This window comes from Clinocottus analis, unplaced genomic scaffold (assembly GCF_023055335.1).
Source record: "Clinocottus analis isolate CAN_PGR_092001 unplaced genomic scaffold, fCliAna1.0.p SCAF_24, whole genome shotgun sequence".
In the NCBI taxonomy this organism is placed as follows: domain Eukaryota; kingdom Metazoa; phylum Chordata; class Actinopteri; order Perciformes; family Cottidae; genus Clinocottus; species Clinocottus analis.
In genome coordinates this window covers 2,264,513-2,285,506 of record NW_027175976.1, presented here as the reverse complement: position 1 = coordinate 2,285,506, position 20,994 = coordinate 2,264,513, and the positions used below count along the sequence as shown (strand labels likewise).

Sequence of the window (20,994 nt, the reverse complement as noted above, 5' to 3'; positions counted from 1 at the left end):
AAGCCAAACCCGGTTCAGGGATCCGCGCTGGAAGTCAAATTCCATTAATCAAATCATAGCGGAGCTCGCTGTTGGAATACCAACCAGCCGGCTGCATGTTAATGAGGCAGGAAGAGGATGTGGGAAAAGGTGTGTGAGGTTTCCAAACAGTGCGATCACCCCAGAAGCATGCTGAAGCGGGGGAGGGGTGCAATAACGCAATAACGGACCATGGGAGTGGAGGAGCCGGCAGACAGAGGGTGATCTGTTCAAACTTCTCCCCACAGGGCTGCTGGCCTCTGTTTCCTGTCTGTGTGCGTCCTCCAGCCCACATTTCAAAAAGCTGTTGGTCACAGTTTGTATTTTTTTTTGCACCTTTTTGTCGTCCTGCCAGCGCACTGAGAACCAGGTGTTTCTTTACCTTCTGATCCTGACTTTCTCAGTGAGTCACGCTTTGCTGGGATACACAAATGCACATTACACATGCTTTGTGTGCGGCAGACACACACTCACGCCTTGTTTACTGTGAGCCAGTAGTTCCCAGCCTTAAACACCAGCTTGCGACTGCTCATTACTTCTTATCTCTTAATGTGGACGTGGGTTATTTGCCGTTTAATCACAGAGTAATGTTTTAGAGAACAGCAAGAAAACTAAAAGTCTTGGAGCTCATCCACCAAGTTAATACATTACTTCACCTCATTCCTTTAATTGTTTTGGATCCCTCTGACTTATCTTGGGGCAACATGTTGAGCTGATTTTCTGTAACCGACGTAGCATTGAAGCATGATGGAATAAACCAGAAAGCTAATCCCACCGTCCTTTATTGCTACAGCGGTTACAGAAAATGACCCCAACCCTCTTTACTTACTTTAGCGTTGCCTTTCCTTTCCCCCAGAGCTGCTTATTCTCCCTGCTGCTCTTCTCCCCAATTCATAATCACGATCAGTGCCAGCCTTTTGACGGATGACCGCCTCTGCGGCGACGATAGCCATAATAATATTTAAAGTAATAATGATAGCCGTAATCAATTTAAAGGCTCACATGGACCTAATCTCCTGGATTTACTCGACAGCAACATGTCAGTCACTCTGCCAGCGAGAGAAGTTGCCGCGGGCCATTTGGAAATGAGCTCCCTCTCGCTCTGCGGAGATTGAAAACATGATTTGCCGTCATGATTTTCTGTGGGAAAATCGGGCCCACGTTGACAAAGGGGAAGTACAAGAATAGAGGCGGAAAACAGGCCGGTTAACACCCTGTAATGAAAACACTTCCATGCATCCAACGCGACTCGGTCAGACTGTCACGGCTCCGCTGCTGTCCGTCACAGCGACTCCTCGCTCCCCGGCAGGATATCCTGCACATCACAGCTATGCGTTGTTGTTGTGTGAGAAAGTGGCGTTTAAAGGTCATTGGGATTTGTCGTTAATAGTTCACTATGAGGCCACCAGATCTCATTTAGGTCCGACTTTCATCCACTAAGCCTTCTTTGTCTTTTGTTTGCGCGCCTTTTTGAAAAGATTAAAGCTGCTCTAATCAAAATGAATGTGGCCGAAAAAATAGTGAACTTTACGACTCTCTCCAACCTTCACATCCGACTGTATTGTGTTTTTGTAGCAACATCCTTGTGGGAATTAGATTTGTTACGTCCGAATGTCGCCCCGAGAAATAAAGTGATTACCGTGAAACAACGAGCTCACAGACGGCGGGAAACTCCCTCATCATCACGAGACATCGGCATCTTTAAATGTGCTTTTGTGTGAAAAACACCGGCCTGGCGTCTCTGTCATTCGGCCCATGTCCAATATGTTTGTCCGGTAATCTCGTTCCAGCGTCATCCAGCATGGAATATCTCTATGAGATCTGACAGCCGTGTCTCTGGAGTCTGTCTGTCTGGCTCTCGTCCAGTGCGAGCGGCCGCCAGCAACTCTCAAACACAAACACCTGGGAAATACAACCGCTGTTATCCAACTCAAACCTTCCTTATTTTTCTTCTTTTTTTTTGTGCATTTTTCAATAAGTTTTGTTGCATTCTTCTTGCATAAAAATACTGTGTCCTACGTCCAACATGTCAGCAGCTGGAGGGGGAGGAGCAGCCGTGAGGGATTAAAACTGTGGTTTGCTGAGCTTTTCTGTGGTAATGGAGCACCGGGCCATGTGGCCACGGGGAGGCCGGGCGGAGGGTTCGGGAAGCCGGCGTTTCACGCTCTACACGGGATTACGGCAGGAGGTCAGACGGGCTAATGGAGCTCATATGTTAGCGACAGAGGGGCTGGTGGTAAGTGATGCAGTGATATGGAGGGCGGGGAGTTCACACGAGCATCGGTCTATGGAAACCCGATGGAGGCGATTTTAGGCTCCTTGTGATGAGCAAACATTAGTGTTTGTCCCTCTGAGGCTTCTTTGTTTCCACGCGTGTGCACTAGTATGTCTTTGTCAACATCTCTGCTGCACTAACCATGTTCTTGTGTTGTTTTTTTTGTTCTCCTTTTTGTTTCGCAGGGAGCGAAGCCGGGACCGCCACAAGTCCCGCGGTAAAGACAGCCGCTCGGAGAAGTCCGTAACCATTACCACGCCGCCCGCAGAGCCGCTGCTGGGAGACTCGGCCGTTCGGGGTGAGCAGGTCCAGGTAGGGCCGAGCTCAGCGCCGCCGCACCGCCGCACAAACGCTGTAGAACCACACATCACCTCTCAGTTTCTGGACATTGCAGACCACAGTTTATGATGTGCGAGTATCTCGGCTAGTCCGATTTTACAAGGGATTTAGAGTACAGGAGATTTATCAGCCACTACTCAAAATGAGTTGGAATGATAATTATGTTTATCAGCCTGGGCTGCGACGGGCCATCTGCTAGTTTGAGGGCAAAAGCCAGAAGGGCCGGTCCACTTTTGGCGAGGCCTGCGCTGCTGTCCCTTTCAGGAAATCTACCGCAGATAAAATACCTGCGACAGGATAAGGATGCAGGAGGTCGCTCCTACGGGCAGCAGCACTTTAGTTCAGTCAGAAGCCAACGCAGTAATCCACTGCAACTCCCGATGAGGTCCAGTGCAAAGAGGAGATGGCTCCAGTGCACCCCGGCCCCTCCCCTCTGCTAAAAAATGGACCAGACCAAGCAAAAAAAACAACACAAACTGGCAGCTAAGCTGTTTACTGTCTGTCAAAACTCCAACTCCTCCATCAGGAACCATGCTGACTTTGTCGGTGACAAAACATGGATTATGTGATGGATTATTTGATTACTCAGAAATATAAGGTAGGAGTTTGGTCCTCTTGTCACGTTTGCACCCTTTCAGCCTTCGTTAACCAGCAAGGCTCCGTCAGGATGTGTGTTATGCCACTGCTTCAGGCTCCTGACTTATTTATCATGCACAGCAGACGCCCGCTCGTGTTCCTCCTGTTCCTTGGAGTCGGATTAAAAGGCAGAGCGAAGAAAGAGACAGGTGGATCCGACGGCTGCGTGCCGGGACGGGAAATTTCACGGCAGCACTCGAGGGAGACAAGGTCTCGCTTCCAAAACAGTCAATGAGTCATAGCCAATTTGTTACCTCACCGTGTGGTATTTCAGAGTCAAAACACAATTGATTTCATGACCTTTAGAGAAAGACAACATTTGACTTTTTAAATGTATTTAGAAATATGTATATTATGGGTTTAAGGCTGTCATGATGTGCAGCATTTCTTCAATTTAGTCACCGTAATTGCGTAAACTGTTTTTTTAAGCAGTGGTTGACTGAAAAATGACCAAGAACTGACTAATCTGTAAAAAATAAATAACTGTGTACAGCCAGGGAGCTCCGTTCATCATCTATGATGTTTTATGTAGTGCTGGAAACGCATATAGTAATGTTTATATAAGCTGTCTGAGTCCCTCCCTGGGGGGACTGGTCTAATTGCTGGTGTTTGACAGCGTAAGTACCGTTAAGCCCTTGTTGGACATGTGTGTGTGTGTGTGTGTGTGTGTGTTGTCAGGTTGTTTTTAATTGGATGTAAAGTAGCCGTTTGTGGCTGTATTCATACATGACTTAATGGGGCTTTCAGGCACATATTGGATGAGCTCCTCATCCACGGTCGGTGTATTACCGTCAGCAGATAGCGATATATTAGTAACTGAGGCCATATTTTCTATAATGTCTTTAAAGCCAACAGACTCATTGTAAAAACACACATTTGACCTCGCAGTACACGACGTTGCTGCCTTGAGACTGTGAGACTTCCCACAAGCCAACTCACCCGATGGAGGCAGAGGTGGATCAGACACTGGAGTAGCTTGGACGAGTGAAATGTGTGCCGCTACTCGTTCAGCGCGCTTTGAAAGCAGGAACTTCGACACTTGCTGCTGGGCGAGAGTCAATGGAAGTCCATTTATTGAAAGAAGAGGTTTCAGCTCACAGACATCCTCTGCTCAGACTGACACAGTGACCCTCATCAAGTGTTGGGCTTAAGCCTCTGAAGGGGGGCGGGACCCCTCACCGATTCGTCTCCTGACCTACTTGGCGCTGACTTTCCGTCGTGCAAAGACTCGTTAGCAGTGTTTTTTTTCTTCTTCTTCTTCTTCTTCTTCGGTCGTGTCTAATTTTAACAGGGCAGGATTTGCCACAGAGCACAGCCGTCCTCGAGTGTTTCCTCGCTCCTCATGTCTTATTCATGCCGCGCTGCTGCTGCCGCCGCCGACAGGGCGGGGAGCGCTTGGCTTCATTTTGAGTAATCAGAGGGAGGCGAGCGGCTGAGAGAGCGGCTCAGCACAAATCCCTGCGTGTGCACTCCGGTCCCTCCATGTGCTCCCGTATGGGAATATTTAGCGGCGGCCTCGCCTCAACAGTCTGACCCGCGAGATCACTTCTGCTGCCGGGACTTAATCAGAGTCTTAGCTGATGGGGCGGGGAGTGTGCAACGAAAAAAAAAGTGTGTGTGTGTGTGTCTTGGCAGCATGCAGAATACAGACGTCAAAGCACATTCTTGGGAGCAGTTTGTCTGCTAAATGTGAAGCCGGAGTCAGCAGCTGGTTAGCGAACTTAAACCCTGTTGGTTTTAATCAAGTCTTCGTTTTACAATTGGGGTCATGGCCTGGACGCCGTTTGAGTACTTTTACTCGCCGTCTCCAGTCTTTAAAGCTCAGCGAACCGGCTTCATATTTAGATGATGTCGCGGCCGGCTCTTCACACGCGTTGTGCGTTTGAAATGGGATTTCGACACGGCTTCTGAATGAGGCTGATCGTACGCCTCTCAGGTTGCTTGACATGTTTTGAAAAGAGCTCCTCCAGCATGTCGCTCCCATTCCAGGACGCGAGCCAAAACCCCCCCCGGGGCCGTACGCATGTGTGCATGTGGAGAACACGCTTCAAGTGCTCGTTCAGCTGTGTGAAGTCTGAAGGTGGGAACGAGGCGGCTTCAGCAGATGTCTGTGGCAAGCCGCGTTTCGCCGCCCGCGTGTTCGTAAAAGGACAATGGCGGCGAGCGCGGACCTCTGGAGGTGACCCGACACCTAATAAAGTGAGTCATTTGGGTCGATCCGCGCTGTTGTTGCCGTATGAAACTGGATACCGCTGTGGAGACGCTGCGGAGAGGTCGATGGGAGTCGACGCTGAGGAGGGCGACATTGTACGAGGTGTCAAACAAGAGAAATGCGATCTGTTTAAACCACAAAGCATTCTTAAGAATTAGCGCCTTTCAATCCCAACGAGAGAGAAAAAGAGAGAGGAGTGTAGCTGGGTTCATTTTTTAGATGAGCAGCTTAGAGAGGGAACCTCTTTACACCCCTCAGTGTTCACCAGCTGCAGACATCAGGTGCAATTTGGCTCAAAAAGCACTTCAACCTGTCTCGTTCTTAAAACGTGAAGCCATTGTTCTTCTAAGTCGCCCCTCGACATCCCCCCGCCTCCCCTCGGCCTCACTGCGGCTCAATTAACCCAATAAACATCGGCTGCTTCGGACCAGACCCTCGGACTCCACGTGGTCCTCCTGGAAGAGGCAGAGCGCTTGTGTTCATGTTGGGCTCCTCTTCCCCGCAGCGAGCGCTTCCTGGCGAAGTCTCCTGCGAGACGGGATCCCGCTGAGCCGCTTGGGTATCCCCATGAGACGGGATCCCGCTGAGCCGCTTGGGTATCCCCATGAGACGGGATCCCGCTGAGCCGCTTGGGTATCCCTGCGCTCTGCGTGTCGTAAGCCGCGTGGGCGAGCAACGCCGGGGAGAGGGAGGAGGATTTTATACGGTCGATTTGGAAGAAGGCGTTTCTTTGTGTCAGCAGTCGGGAGATGACAGGAACGAAGGGAAGTGACATACAAGCACATTTTGAGGTTTTAAGGCTGTTGACTTCCCCTCAAGCCCAGCAGGAGAGTAACAGCAATCAGAGATGAAGTTTATGGCTAGAAACTCAAGTTAAGGTCAGAATCAAGGAATCCTGGCTTGACTTTAGTGTTTTGGGGAGTTTTTTGTGGAGCTGTGGTAAAGTAATACCCTAATATGATTTGTTCAGATCATTAAAAGGCCGCAGAATGGTTTACTGTGAGATTAAGTCCAAATAAAGTGTGTGTGTTTATGCAACAGTGCGGCTCATTGATGCTGCACGATGTCACAAGACCAGAAATGTAGTATTTAATCACAATACCAGGGAGTTCCTCCACACCACTGTAAAAAAAAAACACTTACAGCTTGCGTTGGGAAGTTAAACAGGTCATTATTCTCTCTCTATATATTATGTTGGGACACATCATGATTTATATTATTATTATTATTACATATATATAAAAATGTGTTTTTGATACGGACTGAGATGAAGCGGGTTTAAAAGGCACTGTCAGGTTGTTGTCTTACCTTCCCGCATGCACACACACACACACACACACACACACACACACACACACACACACACACACACACACACACACACACACGCATTAACACACTTTTTAACACACATGCAGCCTCGCCAGTGGCAGCGCTGCGACGCCGCGGTGCTCACTGGGTCAGAAGCGATGCACGGAGAGTGGCGCCGAGGCAAGAGGCGAGCGGAGAATGAGAGAGAGGAGAATGAGTGGGACGCCTTGAGGGAAAGACGGATAAAAGGGAGAGAGAGGAGGATGGGAGAGTTGGTGTTTACTGTACTACTACTCTCCTCCATCCATCCCATAACCCCCCCCCCCCCTCCTCTCCCTCCTTGCTCTCCTGCTGTCAGGACATCCCATGTGATCGTCTCATCACCCGACTCCTCTCTCCATCTCTGCTCGCTCCGTCGCTCCTCTGCTCCTCTCCACAGAGCCCCTCGCATCATGTGGCAAGCGAGCGCTCAGTCCCATACGATGCCTCCTGAGGCATGATGGGAGATCTTTCTATATAAAGACTGATAAAGCGGAGTCGGGGAGGTCAGACACACTCGCACACGCACACTCTGGAGACGTATCGAGGAGGCGGAGGAAGCTGGGAGACGATGTTTGAGCGAGCTGGACCGAGGTGAAGTCCAGTGAGGGTTTCTTTGAGAGGAGCATGCAGTCGCCAGCGGTGATGGAGGCGGGAGACGAAGTGCTGCAGGTGCTGGAGGTCTGCGAGACGGTGGAGGAGATAAGGGAAGTGATTGTCACCACCATAGAAGAAGACTCTATCACTAACTCGCCTCCAGCGGCCAGCTGTGGAGCCGGGACTAAACTCAGCCAGGTAAGAGCAGAGAGACGGTCCCAGGTGGAGCCACAGAAGTCTTTTCAACCAGCGAGCACGTCTGGTGCTCCATGTCGCTGGAGGTGGAGCTCTTTGTAGGACTGGGTTGTGCGACCTCACGAAGCTTTTGTGCGATTCCATGTGGAGGAACTTCCTTTAAGACAACGTGTCGATTTAAATAAACGTATTGATTAGTCGACTAATGTGTTTTGTCGAGCGGCCTTCTCAAAGTGTTGGTGACGCATCCTGTTCAGTTTGTCTTCACCCCGACAAGGACACACAACGGTCTGTATTCATCTGCAGATGAACAGCACCTTCTCCTCATTTCAATAGTTTCTTACATCTCTTCTACAAACGCTTCTCCCCCAGTGGTCTCTGACGGTGTGAATGCACTTTTTTAAGAACACACAACCTGAAGCAACAGACGGGCGAAGTCCCTCCTCTTCCCTTGTCCTTCATCGATGTTGAGATTTTTGAATTGTGCCTTAATAACACGTAGTAATTGTCGATTACAAAATAATCGACTGTCAAGAAAGTCGCAGTTGCACTGAGTGACTGATGAGCGGATGACGTCACCTCGTGCTCCAGGATGTGATGCAACAACAGCTTATACGTATTTGTATTTCCATTGCAGTCAACAATGGGCCTACGGAGCCGAGTGGAGGTATTTCACACATAAAAGCTTCTAAAATGAAGTCTTATTGTTCCCGTTATCTGCTCTCGAGATGCTTTTAAGTGTAATTCTCCAGAGTCTTGCCGGGCTTCTCCATCAGCGCTCACTCTGACTCCATAATCTCCACACCACTTTCTGGGCTTAGCTAAATTAGAAGTTGTCTGTTACCTTGACGTTCCTCTGAATAATCCATTTCAACCGCGCTGCAACCGAACGTGCATGCAGCAGCGCCGCTCAGCTGCCAGCCTCCCATTGTCTCGCCGTCACTCCCCCATCCTTCCAATTTGTCCGGGAGACTATTTTTAAGGCGCTTCTCTTCCTCGCCCCGACAAGTTCTTGGCGGCCTCGCACGCCGTCCACTGTTTGAACAAAGGTTGGTTTTAAATGGCTGCGAGGAGCCATTTACACACACACCTCGCCTCCCAGGAGTGAGGAGAGTGCACTTGTTCCCGCTCTCAGCGAGGGGCTTTGTTTGCAGCCCACTTCTGTCTGAACAACAGAAAACAGGCTTTTAGTGGATATTTGATTTAACGTGAGAGACAATGGCTGTTATTTATACTGCGGCGGGGAGAGAATGCACAAAATACTCAGCTGAAAGCTTTGGGAACGCACGCAGGCCGACATGGCATGTTAGTGTACTATATATAGCTGCTCAGAGTGTAAGGCTTAATGTTATTGTCGTTACAAAGATTTTCTATGTTCAAAATATGTCAAAAGGTCTTTTGAGCGACGGCCCACAACACCAGGAAGTCCCTCCGATCCCAACGAGCGGTCCTGCAACGCGACACGGCGCCCGTGTGCAGTTCAAGTGTCTCGCTGGGTGTGTTTAAAGCTCAGCCCCGTATCGTGTTGCAGCACTTACGGTTTGCAGCCGGGCCAATATTTCATCAAAAGAAATACTTTGATGGCACATTCTGCCTCTTATGGAGCCGCCCTCGCCGTGCCCCTGTAACCACAGTTTTTAATGATGCCGTAATCTTCTTCTCCTTTCTCTTTTTTCGGGCGGGTGCGATGGAGAAAGTGACCTGACTGCTTGCCTTAGCGCCAGATTGCTGCTCTTTTTATCTTCTGCTTTTCTGCCTTTACACACTTCAGCTCTCTTTCGCTGTGCAGGTGTATGAGCTGAGTCTTTTCCTTTTGAGGCAGTGCGACAGCTTTAAGATGGTGTGTTACCACTCAATCATTCACACAGATGTTCAAGGAATAGCTGGTTATTGGAGGGAAAATCCGAACATTAGTTTTTTGTTGAATTAACTGAATTGTGCCCAAAATAAAGCTAGCGTCTAGCGTCATATTCAAGGCGGATATGAGTGTAATATATATCAATCTTCTCTAATTCTCTACAAAAATCAAGCTGATTCAGAAGAATGTCAAAATATTCCTGTAATGTGGGATGATTTTTAGCTAATTTATTAGTAGTAGCTTGGTACCACATTGTCCTCCTTTCTCCCACGTATTCTGTAGATTTAACCCTTTTCTATTCCTGTCTTTAACACCCCCTGCATTGTCTCTTGTGTGTGTGTGTGTGTGTGTGTGTGTGTGTGTGTGTGTGTGTGTGTGTGTGTGTGTGTGTGTGTGTGTGTGTGTGTGTGTGTGTGTGATAGTCTTATCGGATGTTTCCGTTATTCAGCTGTTGAGCCGCCTCCCCGAGCCGAGGCCCTGCTTGTAAAACCTCCGTCCGGGTTTGAATAAATCCCTGCAGACGGCAGCGCGAGAGCACACCTGACAGGTGTTTTAGCCGAGGTGCGTTTTATTCATGACACGCATGTAGTTTTGAGCGAAAGGGTTTCACACGTTGCTTTGTGTGTGCGGTAATCCTCTCTGGCTTCATCTCTGCCTCTGGCCTCTCCTTCCCTCCCTGTCTGGATCAATCCCTCTCCTTTTTAATTGGCTGCCTTGTTATCGAACGCGTCTGTCACGCTCTCGCCCCTTTTTCCCTCTTTGTTCCCTCTTCCTCTTTGCTCCTCTTCCTCCGTGTGATGAATAGGACTGGACCTCCTGCGAGGCGGCTGGTACTGAACCAGATCAGCCCGAGGTGACTGCTTAATCCCGTTAGGAAATGTGGGTCACTAATGTCTATTTTTATCCGTGCCGACTGAGGGAAAGCCCAGGTGGAGTCGTAAGGATCCAACGACAATAATGACGCAAATTCCAGGAGACTTTCATGTTTGAGGAGCTGGAACCAGCGGATATTATTCTCCTAATCGTGCTTTAGTTGCCGCATCACTTGATTCAAATGGTGATGGACTTCCTCAACGAGTCCTTTTGGCTGCGTGTGATTCAGAGCGATGAAACTCTGAGCGATGAGTGCTGATGAGTGGAGGCATGAGAAGCTGTGACTCATGCCTCCCCCGGGTGCTCTCGAGGTGGTGAGGAGACACTCTTCCTTTAAAACTAATGCCTATTGATTTGCTTACACACACAGACACACATGCTCGTCCTCACCAGCCAGACGATAGTCAGACAAGATTAAGAGAAGAGAATCTGTCGGCAGTCAAGATGCTCTGTACTCAACACCACACGGATCACTTGTGTCATATTTACTCCTGTGTTTTTTAAGTCTGGGGACATTGAAACGTACTGCATGGCCGCTTTGTTTGAACCAAATATCTCCAGAGCTGCTGAGGTATGCTCGCCGTGGTCCCCGATGGTTTGTTTTGCGGAGCACTTATCCTCCGCTAATACAAAGAGAAAATAACGAGGCTTTGTTTACTTTCCTCGTCTGCTGGGATAATTGCTTCATGTGAGTCAAAGGCCTGTTGCACGACGAGTCTCCGCCGAGAGAGAGCGAGGCTGAGGGCCTCTTCAGTCCGCCTCGCTCATTATTAATGAAGTGGCTTTCACTGTTCTGTTTCAAAAAGCAATCTCCACTCCAATTGACTGGACTGAAGCATGCATTATTTATGTTTTGTTTGTGTGCGTGTTGCATTACGTTCCCGGTCTTTTGTGCTATAATCTGTCAGATACAATTAATCTCCAACTGTCGAGTTAAATACAAGAGCTTCATATACAGAGTTGATCTAATGCTACTGTTGAAATATAGCGTGCGTCATGTTTGTTGCAGTTTTGCGGAGTCAACGATGAAGGAAATTATCACCTTTTCATGTAAGGAGATAATAAAGTGTGTGGCTTTTAGAGGTATTTGTAAAGCTAGTGGAAAAACCAAGAGGGACGCCAGTTCTAGCCAAGTCAGCCATTGTTAGCTAACATTAGCAATACCAGTGGATATCAACGCATGATGTGGTACTTTGTCCTCAGATAGGAGTTGGACGCTACTGTGAGTATGACTAATTGAATGAGACATGCATAACAAAGAAGTGCTAATACACAGTATGTTACAAGCTGGATTTTGAAGTTTAAATTTCTGTAACGTCCAGTTAGCCTTGCTTGCAAACTGTAGCACAAACTGCCGGAGCGCAACGCCAGACGCGTTGACATCTTCGCTCTTTGACCTTTTTTTGGTCGCAGGTCACGCATTCCTCCGTCTGGTTTTACAGCTCACGGGCTCGGCCCCTCGGGACGTTCGGGGTCTTCCCCGCCGCGGCGCAGACATCGAGATGAGCTTTTACAACCGCGTCGTCGTGTCAAAGGTCGGGAAACAGAGAGCGATTTCTGTGCTGGAGCTCATCAGGGAGGCCGCCTCTGAGAACCAAGTCAACATTTGACATGTCGTCTGCCATGAACGATGCCACGAATAGAAAATGTTTCGCTAATCAGGTTTCTTTTATTTTTTATTGTGAGATACGACGGCTTTAACCTGTAACCACGGCTAAAAAAAACATTGACGTTCTCTCATTTCTCCCCATGTAATATGTGTGCATCCACTATTGCTGTCTGTACAGCAGTACACATTCTATTATTAGTGTATGAGTGATAATAGTATCTTCTCTCTGGCTTCAAACACAACCTGAGCTCTCTGCCTGGGTCCTCCCATTGTTCTGCTTCATCTCTTTCTCTGCTGTTTTAACCCCCGAGGCCAGTGGGATACTCTGTCCCAATGCACCATCCTCCTCCCCCCTCCTCCTCCCGTCTACAGCGATCACAATGCATCTCCTCTCTGCTCACTGATGCACTCCTTGAAATAGGATTCATCTTCAATGGTACTGCATCCCCGGCAACAGCGCCGTCGGTTATCGAACGTCCTTGTAGCCGACGGCGGTTCGTTATCGGCCCTCTGCTGGTTCTCCGGCCGCCCCCAGAGCCAACGCCAGCAGCTTGTTGTGACTGGCTGTGTAAAGAGCTGTTATCTTCCCTCGTTAGAGCGGCTCTCGCGTCCGACGCCGCTGACCTTCATTATCTGCGGATGCAGTCGGGCCCAGACGTCAGCGTTTAGCCCAGTTGGCAGCTCGCTCTGTTTACTTTTCCCACTTCCTAGTTTCTATTCCTTTCTCTTTTCTCGCGTGCTTGGAAATTACCTCTTGTGTTTTTTTTTCATTTTGTTGAGCTGACGTCAAAAGCAAAAAAAAAACTCAGCTGTAGGAAAGTGTTAGCCAGCCTAACACAGCACAGTGTGAAAGATAGACGAGTTAGAAGCTTCTTCTCCTGATAATTTTAACCTTCTGATGTCCTCTCACATGTTCCCCTCGGGCAAAGCCGCTGTATGAGGCCCAAACCTCACTCCACCATTGTGGCTTTGTTATTGTTGCACCTCACAAGGACCCACAGATGCTTTAAGAACTGTATTCACTGCGAGCATGATAAGTCTGGATGAAAAATCATGCACATCTTTACATGCATCGATGTGAAAAACATATGGGACGTGTACACATTCATAATCAGACTGACCTACACAGCTGCATGAAAAATGAATGATTTAAGAATGTGGATGTTAAAACGTAAATATTGAATGTTAACAAGACGATATAGAAGATAAAAAGGGGCATGATGGTTTCCAGTGAGGATCAGGAAGTGAGGATGTATGAAATAATGTTTTTAGGATGCTCCCGTGAGCTTGAATCCTTGTTTCCTCCTCTCTCAGGATGACAACTGGGGCGAGACCACCACGGCCGTCACGGGCACGTCGGAGCACAGCCTCTCCCAGGAGGACATCGTCCGCATCACCAAGGACCTGGAGGACAGCGTGGGGCTGGACTGCCGCCGCTACTTCACCCTGACCCTGGCCGTGGTGCTGGGCCTGCTGGTGTTCCTGACGCCGCTGGCCTTCCTGGCGCTCCCCCACCTCCTCTGGCCGGAGAAGCTGCAGAGCTGCGGCACGGCGTGCGAGGGCCTCTTCATCTCCGTGGCCTTCAAGCTGCTCATCCTGCTGCTGGCCGTCTGGGCGCTCTTCTTCAGGCCGCCGCGGGCCGGCCTCCCGCGGGTCTTCGTCTTCCGGGCGCTGCTCGCCGTGCTGGTGCTGCTCTTCGTGCTCTCGTACTGGCTCTTCTACGGCGTCCGCATACTCGACTCGCAGGTGAGACATTCACGCGCTCGCGAGTGCACAGTACCTATAAATAAACGTGGGGATTGAAGTCTCCAGAAGCACACGGGAGCAAATACTTCCAGTAGCAGTGGGAGAGGCCTGGTGTAACGCACACGCATTCATTTTTAATGCCTTCAGGAGCTCAGCGAAATCACAAACAGCCGAAAGAGATATTTGGTTTCCCCAGTGCTGTGTGTTTACTGAGCGAGTCCAAATTTAAAATCCCGGTTGGTCCCTCATTCAGAATGCATGTAGGAAAACAGTAAATCGCTTGCTATCCTTTGAAATGCATCTAAATATTCATTCGCTCTACATCTTGTCTTACATGTGTATGATCTTTTTATTTTTATCCCTGCAGTCATATTTCTTTTTTTGTGTGTAAATGTTTACTCCATTTGCGTGTAGTGTTAGATTCTGTGTGTCCTGTGCGTACATGAGTACAAATCAACCCCTTAACCTGCTCCGCAGGACGAGAACTACCAGGGCATCGTGCAGTACGCCGTGTCGCTGGTGGACGCCCTGCTCTTCATCCACTACCTGGCCATCGTGCTGCTGGAGCTGCGGCAGCTGCAGCCGTGCTTCTCCGTGTGCGTCACGCGCTCCACCGACGGCGAGATGCGCCACTACAACCTGGGACAGCTCAGGTGAGGGGAGGCGCGGACCGGACAGCGGGTTGTCGTTTGGAGCCGCTCAAATTTTGTTCTGCAAACGTGGAAACCACTGAGGATTTGTCCCAAGTCACCCGAAACGGGGAGGAAATACTGTGTCGGATGGGGACTATTTTCAGCTGCGGATTAATCAGCATTTGGGGCAGCAGGATGGTGTGTGTGTGTGTGTGTGTGTGTGTGGGTTCATGGTAATGAAGCAACATGTCAGCCAGTGAACAGTGTGGCTCATTGATGTGAATAATGGAGCTCCATGGCACAGGGGAAGGAGATAAATCAGGCTCTGATTGGTCTTTTTTATGGGACTGTTTACAATAATAACCGTATGAAATAGAGACTTTTCCGCAACAGAGGGCCACCCGTCTGTTCGGGTTTCATACTGCGGCGTCGGTGGATGCGATTAGCTTTGAGAGCAAGCTATACCCAGATGTGCACGGAGATGGAGAAAAGAGACAGAAGGAGTAAGAGGAAGGGACAAGACGCAAGGTAAAGAGAGCCATGTTGATGGATGAGGAGACCGTGGGGGAGAGGAAGGGGAGGGAAACGAGGACGTGCGGGCGAGATGAAGGCGGAGAGAGAAAGAAAGAAACTGGGACGACTCAAGTGAGAGCGACAGGGGAGAAAGGACGAGGGAAGTCAGTGGTTACACATCCGTTAACGGGATGAAATAACTCGTACGAGAGGCCGAGAGGGAAAGGAAAAGAGGAGATGGAGATGGAAGAGAAGGCAGTGATGAGGAGCGTCGACAAAGTGGCTGACGGGGGGGAGAAGAAACCACGCCGGGAGGAAAACCAAAAATAAATAATGGGGGTGGAGAAGACTTCAGAGAGGCAAGTCCTCAGAAAGAGCAGCACACAGAGGGCGGAGTTCAGAGGGAAGACCCAGGAGACGAAGGCAGGGAGAGACAGAATGGAGAACGAGGGATTAATACTTAATGGGAGGCTAGTGTTGGAGAATCCTAACATGTATGTGGGAATGAAAGGAAGGAGTGTGTGTGTGTGTGTGTGTGTGTGTGTGTGTGGAGAGGGGGGAGAGCAGCTCAGACCAGACCAGCAGGGGTTTTATGACCTTACCGTCTCTGAGCAAGAGCAGGAAGACCCCCATGACAAAGCAGCTCTCCTGTCGCTCCCTGGTATCAATACGCAGCCCCCTCGCTCTCATAAATCACGATGGATTTATAGACGGGCCTCTTTTATGACCGGATGGATGAAGTATTATCCCCCAACTCTGCTCTCCCGCTGAGGTCGATCGTTCTGTACTTTTGCAGGTGGCCGTGTTCACACTTGAAGCTTCTAAACGCTCATGATGCCTGTGTGTGACCGGCGTAAGCAAACTAGATAACCGGTGGTGATGGATCTGTGTTGCTGCCAAAAATAATCAATTCTGTAAAGTGTAAATATGAAGCGAGACGTGTGACAGTAAAAAAATACTGTGTCAGTGCTTTTGTGACGATCTTCTGATTGTTCAATTTAAAAATGACTCTTAAAGAAACCTTATTTGGAGACTTAAGGTGGATGCAGGGTATTGCAGAAACTGTGTGTGTGTGTGTGTGTGTGTGTGTGTGTGTGTGTGTGTGTGTGTGTGTGTGTGTGTGTGTGACTGACTTCCTCGGGGGTTGTTGTCCTCTGTAAGCTGTTCATGGTGCTCGGCCAGCAGCGTCTCCTCCTCGCTCCGTTGTCCGTCTGCGACTGTAAACACGCTAATTAGCGCTCCCTGCAGACCGCAGCGCGGCATCTGGTCAGCCTGCACGCACATAAACACATACACACACATGTGTGTGTGTGTGTGTGTGTGTGTGTGGGGTAAACACACCACATACATGCAGCTCCAAACATGCATCATGCGGAGGCGCAGCAACACAAAATGTGTGTGTTCTCTCTCATGTCGCTCCTCCACTAACAGAAGGGCGGCTGCCGCTTTCATTCCTGTTTTTTTGGTTGCTTCTGGCATGTTTTTATCATAATGGTGACCAGCCGGAGGCCCCCGGGGGCCCGGGGGGCTTGTCTCCGTCTGCCTGGTCTTTGATGCCAATCTGGAGGGCCGGAGGAAGCCTTTTTGGCAAGTTGGATATGAACACATTCCTTACAGCCAGCGTTGTGTGTGTGTGTGTGTGTGTGTGTGTGTGTTTTGCTAGTGGGGGGTTACACACATTCACTGCTGGAGACTTGTGTGTCTACAGTTGGCCGGCGTCGCCGCTCTGAGGGGTTATGCGTCATGTTTGCTCGGCTTAATGATTGATCAAAGGCGGTGAGTGGCCGGAGTGACTGAACAATGGTCCAGTCTGTCTGAACGCTTCGTGCCACAGAGTAAACCACGGGAGCGGCCCGCCGGTCTCCCCGTTGTCCTTCCAAGTCTGTTTTACTTCTGGCCAATTTCACTTCTACTGCAACTGCGAACACACGGCTGCACCCTGCTCCCCACCTCTTGAGATATTGAACTCGACCGTTAAACCAACCGCAGAGTCATCTGTCATCTTAAACTAACGGTGCGCTTCATTTGGTCGCCTGTCAGTGCGTTTCAATGTCTTCAGACGCGGCGACTTCCTCCAGATGAACTTGAACAGACACAAGTGGTGTATTTTTAGTCTGTGAACTAATCTAAAGATCCCTGACAGTGCATGTGACTTTCTTTGCAGCCACCTGTGGTATTTAAAATGTCCCCCACCACTTTGTTCAGAGGCCAGAAGAGGATGTGGCTGAGAGGTCACACTGCGGTCATCCTTTGGGATAATGGGAAGCGCATGCTGCAGGCTAGCGTGTGCTGTTGTCCATGCATATATCGAGTTAGCTCTTCTCGAGGCCCCTGCAGAATGACTCAGGACACACACCTCTCAATAAGTCCTCACAAGCGCACACAGCCGGTCTAGAAAAGAGCCCAGTGTTTAGCAGAAAAGTGGCGTTGTGGGTCAGCCAACAGCCGTCAACATCTGCCGCCGTCCCGTCTGCCAAATGCAGGTCACAGCAGCCGAGCCGTTGTGGCGTCACAACCGAGTCGTAGCGGCTACTAAATCCCCACATGAGCTGCACGCTGTGAATTACCGCTTAGAAAGTAGTAGTTTGGTCTCCATACCTGCACCACTTAAAGCATTACTGTATAAATATTGTACTCTCTCCTTTTTTTCTGGTCTCGACCAACTGGCCCTTTAGCCGCTAAATGCTATGCTATGTTCAAAGTTAGTTGCTAACTTCTAAAATCTACAGATTTTGCTGTGATTCAAAATCAATAAGCGGATCAAAAGTAGGCCGAATTAGCGACATCATGACTCTGTTTCATAAAAGGTGTGAGTTAATTCTTCGTCAACTAAATTCAGCATCTTCTTTAAAAGCAGCGTAGTCTCCCTCCAACCTCTCATGCGTCTCCCTCCAGGTAAACAGAGGCCGTGTGTGTGTGTGTGTGTGTGTGTGTGTGTGTGTGTGTGTGATGACAAGAGCCGGTGATTTATGTGGCGTAACGTGCAAGAACACCCTGCTTGTGTACAATCTGGTTGAACAGTGCCGGGTTTGTGACTGGGACAAGAGCCGGCACGCTGAAGGCTCAGCTCAACGCCTCGGTGTCTCAGTCCCGGCATCCTAGGAGGGCACAAGAAGCCCAATCGCACCCATGCCACAACAAGGAAGTGCAGAAATCTGACATTCCCTACTTCCCTCTTGCTGTGTGTCTCAGACTTTGTCTCCTGGCTGTGTGAAGAAGTGATCTGATGTGTTTCTTCGTCCTGTGTTTTTGGCATTGGGGGGGAATTCCCACTTTATTTAGGTGACGCCGTTACATCTTTTAGTTCTCAGGCGTCGACTCCTTTCCTTCCCCTCTCGCTCTCTCTACAGTCCTGTTGTCAATTCTGTAAAAGTGTAACCCTCTAAGTCCTTTGCGGTCCTCCTGCATTCAGCGAGATGGGCTGAATGTCCTCGTATTCGGTGTTGCGAGAGAGAGAAACGTCCCGCGGCCCAATGTTCCTCACGTTCTCGTCCCCGTCCCCCCCAGCTGGCATCCAGCCGGTCTCGTTCCTCGACTAAAAGCTCCTCTTTGCCTCCTCTGCTCCGCAGCATCCAGCGGGCGGCTCTGGCCATCTTGGAGCACTACTACTGCGACTTCCCGGTGCACAACCCGGCGCTGCTTTCCGCCTCCAAGTCCCGCGCGGCCAAGCACCTGGCCGGCCTCAAGGTCTACAACGTGGATGGTGAGTTCCCAGCAGCCCCCGCTGAGGGTGAGTGGGTCTTTGTCTTGGTTTCCTCTCTAAAGTCCTCTTTTTTTATTCCTGGTTCATATGCTGGATACTCACTTTAATCTGTATCCCATAACGCACAACAGGTTGTTCATGTCTACGTTATGTATCTCCAGGTTAGCGCTAACATTTTATTTTGCAGGTTTTCACTAAAAAGACAAATACACTGAGCCTCCATCGATAAACTCCTCTTTAAATCCACATTTTCTATAATATAATGTGTCAAGAAAATGCATATGATCTAGTTACTGGGATTTTTTTTTATTTTCATGTTTAGAAATAGTTCTGATTTGGTTTTGCAAGGCAATGGTGAAAATATGAATACAATATATTTAATGTTAAATAGTGTTTGATTGTGCAAGAATCTCTGGCACTGGGAACCGTCTTGTCATGTGACAAAAACCAGACGATATTAGTGATTTATGGAAGACTGGGTAAACTGCCACATATTCACATCTTTTTTTTTTGCTGCCGTTATTAGCAACTTTTTCCACACGTGCATTTCTTTTCATCGCGCTGCAGCAATAATTCACCTTTTCTGAGCGGCTGCCGGTGACGGACACTTCAAGTCTCTGCAGGTCGACTTCCAGGTGACGCTGGAATGCGCCGCCTGGAAGGAAGGAAGCAGATCCGTGACTGTTATCATAATCAGAAAAATATGTTGTCAGGAGCATAAAAGGTGATTTGTAGCCGATGCGCTACAACACGCGCGGTTATTGGATATCCGACTCAAACGCTCTCTCCTCGTGTGTCTCCTCACTCTGACCCTGTAAGACGCCCTCAGAGCGAGGCTGAAGGCCTACCTGTTCGACAGTAAGTAGACGCAGCGCCGCTACCCACCAAGCACCTTCTTGTTCACTTCCTGTTCACCACGATGTGCTTGAAGCCACGCCTCCTTTTTGCACAGAAGCGGTGCTTCACTCTTCACGCATGATGCGGGGAAAAAACTATTCAGAATTATCTTTTAAACCCGTTGCATTTGGATTAATTCATCAATCGACTTTTATTACATTTTTTTAATGTCATTTTGTCGTACTGTAAATACCGGTTCTTTCATCCTGCGTTGTCGTAGCTGCAGCCGGCCGCGAACAAGTTGAAAACTGACTCGACCTCCTGGAGGACACGCGCGACCCGATGCCCCACCGCGCCCTCACCGCCCGCTTCAGCCATTTAACCAGTCGTGCTCCTTTTCTTTTCTTTTGCGCGGGTGTGACCCGACACAACGTTTCAACCATTCCCTTCATGGGCGTTTTAAATAGAAAAAGCGTCTCCGCACACGCCAGCTTTACCTGCATGTGGCAACACATGGCTCTCGATATCTCTCGCCCATAAATCCATTCTAAGTGCAGCGAAGAAAAACCGAGCGCCGGGTGCAGCTGCAAACCCCCCGACCCATGAATTATTCTGTTCACGCACGATCCCTGCCCCGCATTAATAATTCAGCGGCTCTGCCTGCTTTTAACCTGCGTTAACACCAGGCAGCGGCTCATCAGCAGCCTCCCGTCCTCGCCCCCCGCCCCCTTCCCCCCCAAAAAAAGCAAACTTTTGAAGTTGCCCAAGACACTTTTTTTAATTAGACTCCTTAAGGCAGCAAGAGGAAAAGGAACGCTTGAATATCAATAGTGATGAGTGGGTGAGCCGTGTCTTTTCACATGATCACGGTGCTCAGGGACAATTAAATATTACGACCTTGTGCGGCTTTTCACATCAGTTGCTGTTTTTTTTATATTGCTGATGATAAAAGGAAATGTTCCGTGGTCTGTGTGCATCAGTAATCACCTCCACGTTAAAAGCATGTTGCACTTTATGTCATCAGCAAAGATTGCTTTCCTTTTACTTCATCTTCCATCCTTTTTAAGACATCCCCGACTCACCTGTTTGTCCTCCACAGGTCCGGGGAACAACGCGGCGGCGGCAGGACTGGCTCACTCGCAGTCCAGGGCCATGATCGCGGCCGCCGCCCGCCGCAGAGACACCAGCCACAACGAGCTGTACTACGAGGAGGCGGAGCACGAGAGGCGCGTGCGCAAGCGTAAAGCGCGGTGAGTTTTGTTTCGGGGCGACTGTATTATCCGATCAGGAGTCGCGCCAGCTCGAGTGAAAGGTTTCATCCCCTCCGCCCTTCCTCTCCTTCCAGGCTGGTGGTGGCGGTGGAGGAGGCGTTCACGCACATCAAGCGCATGCAGGAGGAGGAGCAGAAGAAAGCCCCGGGGGACGTGATGGACCCCCGCGAGGCGGCGCAGGCCATCTTCCCGTCCATGGCGCGCGCCCTGCAGAAGTACCTGAGGACCACCAGGCAGCAGCACTGCCACAGCATGGAGAGCATCCAGCAGCACCTGGCCTTCTGCATCACCAACAACATGACGCCCAAGGTCCCTTTTTTAAAATGCTTT

At 49.5% G+C, this 20,994-nt stretch overlaps 1 protein-coding gene across 1 annotated transcript in view; it reads left to right on the top strand.

The window, feature by feature from the left end:
- Positions 1-20,994, top strand: part of LOC137794274 (vang-like protein 1) — a 35,746-nt gene that overhangs the window by 12,110 nt on the left and 2,642 nt on the right. Inside the window, exons 3-8 of the mRNA XM_068591005.1 lie at positions 2,479-2,605; positions 13,277-13,708; positions 14,186-14,361; positions 18,423-18,583; positions 20,493-20,643; positions 20,739-20,973. Coding sequence (XP_068447106.1) covers positions 2,479-2,605; positions 13,277-13,708; positions 14,186-14,361; positions 18,423-18,583; positions 20,493-20,643; positions 20,739-20,973 — 1,282 coding nt within the window. The remainder of the gene's footprint in view (positions 1-2,478; positions 2,606-13,276; positions 13,709-14,185; positions 14,362-18,422; positions 18,584-20,492; positions 20,644-20,738; positions 20,974-20,994) is intronic.